The sequence below is a fragment of the Aulonocara sp. 'chitande type north' Nkhata Bay genome, linkage group LG13 (genome assembly GCF_057382095.1).
Source record: "Aulonocara sp. 'chitande type north' Nkhata Bay isolate Kocher_YH1m ecotype deep benthic linkage group LG13, A_spYH_male_GT1.1, whole genome shotgun sequence".
Taxonomy (NCBI): domain Eukaryota; kingdom Metazoa; phylum Chordata; class Actinopteri; order Cichliformes; family Cichlidae; genus Aulonocara; species Aulonocara sp. 'chitande type north' Nkhata Bay.
The window spans coordinates 26,047,715-26,056,950 of NC_141356.1; the positions used below are offsets into that span (position 1 = coordinate 26,047,715).

At 44.7% G+C, this 9,236-nt stretch overlaps 1 protein-coding gene across 1 annotated transcript in view; it reads left to right on the forward strand.

Moving 5' to 3' along the window:
• The window catches only part of lzts2a (leucine zipper, putative tumor suppressor 2a), a 44,660-nt gene extending 35,794 nt beyond the window's left edge, over positions 1 to 8,866 (forward strand). The window contains exons 3-9 of the mRNA XM_086259466.1: positions 1,642 to 2,307; positions 3,481 to 4,137; positions 4,230 to 4,352; positions 4,597 to 4,743; positions 4,983 to 5,498; positions 5,725 to 5,829; positions 5,962 to 8,866. Of these exons, the coding sequence (XP_086115592.1) occupies positions 1,675 to 2,307; positions 3,481 to 4,137; positions 4,230 to 4,352; positions 4,597 to 4,743; positions 4,983 to 5,498; positions 5,725 to 5,829; positions 5,962 to 6,144 (2,364 nt within the window). The 5' untranslated portion in view covers positions 1,642 to 1,674 and the 3' untranslated portion in view covers positions 6,145 to 8,866. The remainder of the gene's footprint in view (positions 1 to 1,641; positions 2,308 to 3,480; positions 4,138 to 4,229; positions 4,353 to 4,596; positions 4,744 to 4,982; positions 5,499 to 5,724; positions 5,830 to 5,961) is intronic.
• Positions 8,867 to 9,236: the final 370 nt, after the last annotated feature.

The window sequence follows — 9,236 nt, forward strand, 5'->3', positions numbered from 1 at the left end:
GACTTCTCTTAGGGGGTGATTATTGTCACCATTTTTCAGAATGGACATGTACATAACCGTGTGCAGCCATGGCACAAAGGATTATTCCACTTGGCCAGACGGGTTTCAGATTGGCACAGCAGGCTAGGATGCGAGTCCCGTCTATGCCCCTCTGGGCAATACTGATAATGCTATCTGCAAATTGAAGACTTAATCTGCTTCCATTTATTGTGTTAATAATATCTATCCATGTTTCACTGCCTAAAAATAGTACAGCAACCGACTGAAGCTAATATTCATTTCCTTCAAAGATGTTCTTTGATGGGTGTGAGCCTTGTCATCATAAAACGGTAAAGTGAATAAATTTCAAACCACTTTAGGAATAATACCCAGATGACTGCTCGCAGGTTCAGACGAGGACACGCAGGAATATCACAGAGCAGCTGGAGCTGGAGATGATTGTGACTCACCCCCCTCACCCTTTACTAAATCCATCCTCTTTTTTTTTTTTTTCTCCTCCTGCCTCGTTAATGACACTGGCAATTAGCAGTAGATACAGTATGTTTAATGAGGGATGAGCCGTGACTGTGGAGGTCACGGGGGAGGGGGCTTGAAATATTTCAAACAGCTGTAAAGTGGGTGTAGTGAATCAGAAAAAATAAGTTTGCTTCATTGCTCATTGGGGCGATCGTGGCTCAAGAGTTGGGAGTTCGTCTTTTAATCGGAAGGTTGCCGGTTCGAGCCCTGGCTTGGACAATCTCGGTCGTTGTGTCCTTGGGCAAGACACTTCACCCGTTGCCTACTGGTGGCGCCAGTGTCCAGCAGCCTCGCCTCTGTCAGTGCGCCCCAGGGTGGCTGTGGCTACAATGTAGCTTGCCATGACCAGTGTGTGAATGTGTGGATGACTGGATGTGTAAAGCGCTTTGGGGTCCTTAAGGACTAGTAAAGCGCTATACTAATACAGGCCATTGATTCTTCAAGTCTCTGGAACTCTACTGTAAGAACGAAACACAATTTCTTCCAAAACATATGTCTGCATTTAAAGTTTTGTTAATAATGGCAACACATTGAAGAGAGTTCAGAGGTGATTTGTAATATGAAGATTTTTTTCATTAAGTTTTATCTCCTCCCACCCATGATGTGTGAGACAGCTGTGGACACAGGAGCCAAAGCTGCTACATGAGAAAGTGTTTCCTTCCAAAGCGTCTTACATGCTCCAAATTTTTACACCTGTCAAATCAGCTGAAATGCATGTCCACAGAATTTGATCTCTTGCAGGGCTTTAAAATAAAATAGATTGGTTTAGATTTGTTAAATTGATTGACTTACTTTATCATTAGTGGAGCGAAGCGTCAGTTCAGAGTTAAGCCCAACCCATCCGATACCCTTCTTTGCGTCCTTCTTGGCAAGTCTCATTTTAGTGTTTTACCTTCCACACGGCTACTGCTACTTTTGCTCTGCAGCTACAGCCCACGCTGATGTAGTTTGACTGATCCACCGCAGTGCAGCTTTCTGCAGTGATCTTTTCTCGTGCCTAGTGTTGTGTTTTTGAATAAAATAAAAATACAACACTAGGATAAACACCATTGAATAAAAAACCTGTGTAATAGCTGCATCTGGAGTATAAATGTAACATTTTGTGTCTGTTTTCTCTCTTATCAGAGTGTGTGGTGCGTCTGACGCCGTCGGGCTACCATGGCTCTGGTTCAGGCACTACCCCTGACCGTGAGTGACCACCCGAATCCAGGCCTCGACATCCAGCAGTGCCGGCCGCTATCATCCCATTCCCCCTCAGGTCCCTGCTCTGGCCCCTGTGGGCACTGCACCTCTGACACAGCCATGGGGTCAGTGAGTAGTCTCATATCAGGCCGGACGTACCAAGAGAGACACTGCAGGGCTGCCAGCGAATTCAACACCAAGCCACGCCGCTCCACGCCAGCTACCAGCTGCTTCCGGCTCCAGGATAATACCCTCCGCAGTGGGAGCTCCCTGGAGCAGCTGCTGGTTATCAGCAACAGAACAGAGCCTCAGGCCCAGGTTCTGCCTCCACCGCTTCCCACAAAGAAGCAGCCACGGCCTGGAAACTCTGCTGGGACAGGAGGGGGTGTAACGGTTGCTGGAACAGTAGGCGGTGTCGGTGGCAGCACTAATGGGAACTTTGGGTATGTGAGCAAGGAGGTGGTGGTTGGAGACTGGAACGACAACCTGGTGCTGACTGCTGCAAGCCCCTGCAGCGACTCAGAGGACCAAAAAGACAACAGGACTCTAAATGGGAACATTGGTGGACCTCCTCCCAAACTCATCCCAGTGTCTGGACAGCTGGAGAAGGTGAGGAGAAGTACAGGGATAATCTGGGAAGATGATGCTGATTTAATACTCTGATTTCATTTTGCTGATATTAACAAGAGGATGCAAGAATAAAAATATTCTTGCCTCTGACATTTGCAATAAATACAATAATATTGACAAAAGTCTAAAACTAACACTGAAACTAATAAAAACTAAACTGAAACTAGCAAACCCAATCTTGTGGCTAAAAGAAACTAAACAGAATTTTTAAAAAATCAAAACGAAATAAAAAATAAAAAAGTATAATAACTGTCCAAATCAATTGGCCATGCCTTTGAGTCCATATCAATCTTCAGCTTCATCTGCTAAAGAAATCTATTAAATGTAGTTGAAAGATCTTAAACCGTGTATTAATCGTTTACCATACCGTACTGTTTCGCATATCTCACATCCTTTGGGGCTGTAGGGTGGTGCAGAAAGTGGAAAGTGCCTTTCAGCATGACACTGAAACCCCAGCACCTCTGTCAGTGTCCCTGACCTCTAATCTGAAGATATTTATAGGTCAGTTTCTTCTTAAATTACATCTCAATATCACCCACCAGGACATCAAATATCATACTGAGGACTTTTTTTTAATCTGTTATCTCTGCTGCCTGCATGAACACGTTTTACAGCAGATTACCTCAGCTGTCTAATTGGCTATTTATTCCTATCGATCCGGAGGGAAGCTTAATAACCGGCCTGACAGGCTCAGATGGATCATTTGACAGCTGCTCACCTTGCAGACACATCATGATGAGTGTCAGAGCTCGCTCGCATCCAGTGACGTCTTTAGTGAACTCTGAGAAAGATCATTAAGAAAATGCTTACAGAGGAGAGGATGCTTTCACGCTCTCAGTCTTTGTCACGACTCTCCCTTCGCTCTCGTCTGTGCCCTTTGTTTCTGTGCCCTTTAATCAGATTTTTTCCTCTCCTCCACTCTTCTCCATCTTACGTCTGTCTATCCATCTTATACGATAGGAATATCATTAAGGAAATTGCTTAATGAACCCTTTAAATATAAATTAAACCAAACCAAACTAATCAGAGCCTTGTGGGGTGGCCTGCCAGCACATCGCTCAGCCTTTACTAATGAGTTTTACTCAGTCATTACTAATTAACACAACAGTCATTAATGCTAGTTGGTTTTTTTTTAATAATCTACACTTTCAGAACATGGAGAAAGTGCTGATCCGTCCTACAGCGTTCAAGCCTGTCGTTCCCAAGAATCGGCACTCCGTACAGTATCTTTCGCCACGGCCAGGTGCCAGCACTCTGTCGGAGGCCAGCCTCAACCTTCTGCTGCCCCATGGAGGATCCAGCAGTGCCAGCGGTACAAGCGGGAATGGTGGAAGCAGCAGTTCCAACTCTGAAGGGAAGTGCAACTCCTACACCGGTGGTCGCAATGCTCGGAGCAGTCAGTCCTGCTCCATGTCAGATTCAGGGAGGAACTCGCTCTCCAGCCTCCCTACTCACAGCAGCACAGGTTACAGTTTGGCTCCCAGTGAGGGCTCCAGTGCTGGTTCTGGGTCAGGAGGCCAGCTGGAGCCTGTGTCGGGCATCAGCCGAAATACTTCTGGTGGAGGCGGGAGTCACGGTCACAGTAACTCAGACAGTGGACGTTCCTCGTCCAGCAAGAGCACAGGCTCGGGGTCACTTAGTGGGCGCGGGCAGCCCCTGTCAGACAGTGGGTCCTGTGGCCACTCTCCACCCCCCGTGGAGGGTTACGAGGCCGTGGTGCGGGAGCTCGAGGAGAAGCTGAGGGAACGGGACCTGGAGCTCCAGCAGCTCAGAGAAAATCTGGACGAGAATGAAGCTGCCATCTGCCAGGTGAGACACGGTCGCCTCAAGACACCGATCATAAACTTGATACGCTGAGGAGCTGATGTTTGACCTCTCAGCTGCGTCTTTTACTGTGACAGGTGTATGAAGAGAAGCAGCGCCGCTGTGAAAGAGAGATGGAGGAGCTGAGACAGAGCTGTGCCACGAAGATGAAGCAGGCCTCTCAGAAGGCACAGAGAGCACAGCAGGTGCTTCAATTACAGGTATGCCAACTATTTAAAAATATTAAATGAAGAAATGTAAGCGTTAAATTAGAAAGCTCGATTAATCCATTACACAGTGAACCCAAACTCTGCCACAAATGTGTTTGTTTTTGTTCCAGTTATTTTTAATGTTGTCTTATGCTTTAGTAGTTTTCTCTCTCCACACTTGCATGTCTTATTTTAGATTAGCACATCTGTGTTTTTGTAAGAAAGCATGATCACGTGCATCTTTGTGTGTTGTCAGGTATTTCAGCTACAGCAGGAGAAAAAGAAGCTACAGGAGGACTTCTCCTCTCTGCTGCAGGACAGAGAGACACTGGAAAGGAGGTGCGCCACAATCCAGAGGGAGCAGACCCAACTAGGGCCACGTCTGGAGGAGACAAAGTGGGAGGTAGGTGAAAGCGAGATACCAGACAGTCAGTCATGAATCTGTCAGAAGCAGCGCGGTGATTAAATGTCTCAGCTGTGAATTTGTGTGATCCTATTTTTGTTTGTCAGTTGCTCTTTTCATTTTCTGTTCATCTCTTACTTTTTAGCAACTAATAAAAACATAAAATCCTGAAACGAACTTGTAAGCTTGGAAGAAATTGAGGTTTGCCTCTCTCTCACTTTCTTTCTGTTGTTCACCAGGTATGTCAAAAGTCAGGAGAGATCTCTCTCCTGAAGCAGCAGCTTAAGGAGATCCAGTCGGAGCTCAGCCAGAAGGCAGGAGACATTGTGGTCTTGAAGGCCCAGCTTAGAGAAGCTCGCTCTGAGCTGCAAGCCAGCCAGATTCGATCCCAGGAGGCCCAGACTGCTCTGCGGACGCGGTCACTGGAGCTGGAGGTCTGCGAAAATGAACTCCAGAGGCGCAAGAGTGAAGCTGAGCTGCTCCGGGAGAAAGTGAGCCGTTTGGAAGAGGAGACAGCCCGGCTACGTGACGCTCTGACCGGTCACAGCGGACCTGCTCTGCCTGGAAATGTAGCCATGAAGGGGCAATGCATGAGTCTGACGCTGCAACAGGGTAGAGCTGTGGCAGGAAGGGGAGGTCCCAGTCCCTCTGTGTACCGCAACGGAGAGGAGACTCATCTGGTCTGGGGTGGAGAGAGCGATGAAGCCAAGGCTCAGAGGCAGAATGCAGAAACAGTGTTGGGACTCAGGCAACAGGTATGTGTTTTTCGGTAACTTTTACAAGCATATGTGATGAAAGTGAATTGATGCAATTGAGGTTTTGTGTCAGCTCAGTTTTGTGGCCTTTTGATAGGAATACTTTGCATTCTGTGCTGTCATTTATTTATTATGTAGCTTATGGGCCCATGTAGAGACGAGCATTACACATTTTTTGCTTTAAATTTCTGTAAGAAAAGGAACTAAACATGATACATCGAAACAGGTTGATAGGCTGAAGGCTGAGCTCATGTATGAGAGGAGGACTGGTGAGGAGCAGCTGTCACGTTTCGACGAAGAGAGGCGGGTGTGGCAGGAGGAAAAGGAGAAGGTAAACATTTCGTGGCGACTGACTTTAAATCTTTTTCCTTCAGCGTGACACGTGTCAAACTAGATTTTAAAGCTTATGCTAATCCTCCTTACCTATGTACTTAACTCAAATGCTGTTTTCCCATCAACTCAGGTAATCCACTACCAGAAACAGCTGCAGCAGAACTACATCCAGATGTACCGTCGCAACCGTGATCTGGAGAGAGTGATGAGGGAGCTGAGTCTGGAGCTGGAGAACAGGGATATGGAGGACTATGAAGTGCGCAGCGGCAGCAATGACATCCACTTTGAGGAAATCACTGCCACAGAGATATAAACACACACGCGCTGCGAGCAATATGTCCAAATAAAAACCATGGCAACACTCTGAAGGTGTAAACCAAACAATCAACTCTGGGCCAAATACTGCACTATCTTCAACGTGGCTTTGCCCGGATCATCGAGCAAGCACTCACCACCTGTCACTGTTAAAAGGGAGCTCTCCCAAAAGGTGCATTCTCACTTCCTGCTAACACAAATGTACTCCCAGTAAATCCTTTTAAGGTGTCTCCCACTACGCTTTTAATGGGTTTTTATTCCACTACAAAGCCAGCACAAAGACCTGTTTCCATCTGTGGGAGCGAGAGGAGGGAAAGAAGTGTTTTATTTCTCAGACCACGTTCAAATCAGGGTATTGAAAATCGATGGGAACCTTAAAGCAAAAAAACATTACTACACACAGAGAAATCTGGTTACAACTTTGTTGGTAGCACACGACGTGAAACACCCAGACACCAGCGTGCACGTACTCATGCACCACGAGAGATGACCAATCAATCACCTGGTTATTAAAGCCGACGTCATCACCCGCCCGAACCGTGCTCATCGGCGACGCAAACCCCCGCTGCACCAGTCCTCCAAATCCCAAATATTACTGTTAACTGCTGTTTGTATTTCATGGAGTTGATAGCATCAAAGTTCATTTTACCAAGTCTAAAAAAAATACCAATATTTTGTTCTTTGGCTTGTGCGTATTTGATGAGGAATGTATTGTCACTTCTGAGAAATGCAGTAACGAGAGCATCTGAGAAGCACGCTGTTATTTTGCACAACTTCCCTGCCCTCTTTTTGTTCAGGACTCAACTGTTTTCAATTCAAACAAACCAATACTGACGTGCGCCTCCTTGCTTACATGTGAACATCCTATTCAGCCGTTTCCGAAAACCTACCGGGAACGCCAAACCAAACGCTCAAAGGAAATGCTTTATTTGAACTCTGCTCAAGTTTTCAAGACCACCAACTGTTGCACACGTGTCAATTCTTTAGACAATGCACCGATCTCACATAAACGTTTTAGTATAAGTGATATTTCCAGGATGCTGCCGATTCCCCTCTTTCTCTGTTTTTTTCTTCTCTCTGTTTGCTTCTTACTCAGCTATTTTTATAACAGTGAAAGGCACCTCTGTGGTTGGTATCAGGAAACTAAAAATAGAGCATATTTACAGAATTACAGAGATTTAAGCCAGTGTTTGAACTGTTTGCATTCTTATTCAGAGTTTCCATTTATCTCCCTTCACTCCCATTAGTTCCCTTTATGTACCTCTTGGCAAAGCAAAGCCAAATAACTGTTATGAAGTCTTCCTACCCTTCCCGTTTTTCCTGCCCACTAGATTATACTCTTCACTGACTGCTATACAGGAAGTGAGACTGGCATGTCTGCATGTCTTTGTTGTATGAGATTTCAGAAGAAACTGGTTCACGCAGCAGTCAGGTGAGAGTTTGCAGATGCAGTAGCTCCAGCACTGAATGTCCTCAAGGCAGGTCAGTTTTTGAGGGCCTAAATATAAACCGGCGAGGAGCATGTTACATATAAAAACTGTGGGTTGCGCTGCTGTTTTCTCACGGTATTATGCAGGGCTGTGCATACGACTGAGCATGGCGGTAGTGGGCTGCTGAGAGCTTTTATTTTGCAGAGTCTATATCGAGGATTAATAGTTAAATGAAAATCTATATAATGGAGGAGATGTTGTATATTTTTTATATATATATAGCACCCGAAGATATTTTGTTGTAGTACTGGTATAAGTGTGTGGATTAATGTATATCTCATACCAATATTTCAAATGATGGATCAATTGCAAATGGAGGTGGCGACAAAGGAAGAGTGCACCTAATACTGTAATGCATGAAAATTTAATGTTTACATTATATAATCTGTGTGGAAAACCTTCTAATGACCAAACCTTGCAGGTGATAGAGCAGCGGGGAGCTCTTATTTTAGGCTACTTTTTGGTCTGTTGTCTCTCCGTTTTGATTGATCTTTCACTTGACTGTCTGCATCGTAATCTCACGCTCATTCACGCTGTCATCTTCAGGTTTTCCCACGTCATTTGTTTAGAACTGCACAAGTCGTTTTTGAGGGATTCGTTATTAAGTTATGGCCAGAGAGAAGGAATGCTCATGGCTATATTTGGCTATATTTTGCATAACCACATAACTGTGGCTGAGGAGGTATTGTGGAGCATTAAAGGTCTGTGCATAAATTGTGATTGCAAAGTAAAGCCATTGGAAGTAACTTTGAACGGAAAAAGCGTAGTTTATCCAACCACTTTCACGTTGTTAACCAAGCCTAGACTGTTATTACTCACCACAGGTTCATATTAACAGCAAGCACAGGTGTTCGAAAGCAGACTCCCTCACTCCAAAGCACTGTGTGCATATCGAATTCTCATTTCCTCCCCCTCATCGTTGCATGACCATTTTTCTGTGTAAATATGTAAAACACTAAATAGTATAACTGAGTGACATTGTCTTTTATTTAGACAAAATATCTATTTCAAATGTAGCCACTGTGACTAGACCAAAGCAACGTAACACACTTTTTTTTTGTGGTGCTTTTCCCCCATCGTTTTATGTGCTTTTTTTTTTTTTTGAAACATTTGCTTACTGTGTGTCTTCATTCATTCATAGAGTATGTAGTTGTCCATGTATATTTTTATGTGTACATTTCTTGTACAAATGACTGTTTTTAATTAAAGAACAAGTTGTCACATCTTGAAGTGATTGCAGATTTAATTGCTTCTGAAATTTTTTTTGCTTATTTTTAGGTTGAATGAACCAACTTTGCATTACAGTGTAAAATACACTCATCTGACACTTTATTAGGTACACTTGCAGGCACTGGGCTGGACCTCCTTTGGCCTTAAGAGCGGTATTAATTCTTCGTGGTGCTAGAGAAAATTCTCAATACTGGCATGATGCATCACAAGGCTGCTGTAGATATGTCGGCTGCACATTCATAAAACAAATCTCCCATTGCACCACATCCCAAAGTGGTCAGCTGGATTGAGATTTGATGACTGTGGAGCCCATTTGAGTACGTTGAACTCACGTACAAGAAACCTGTTTGAGATTATTGGAACTTTGTGA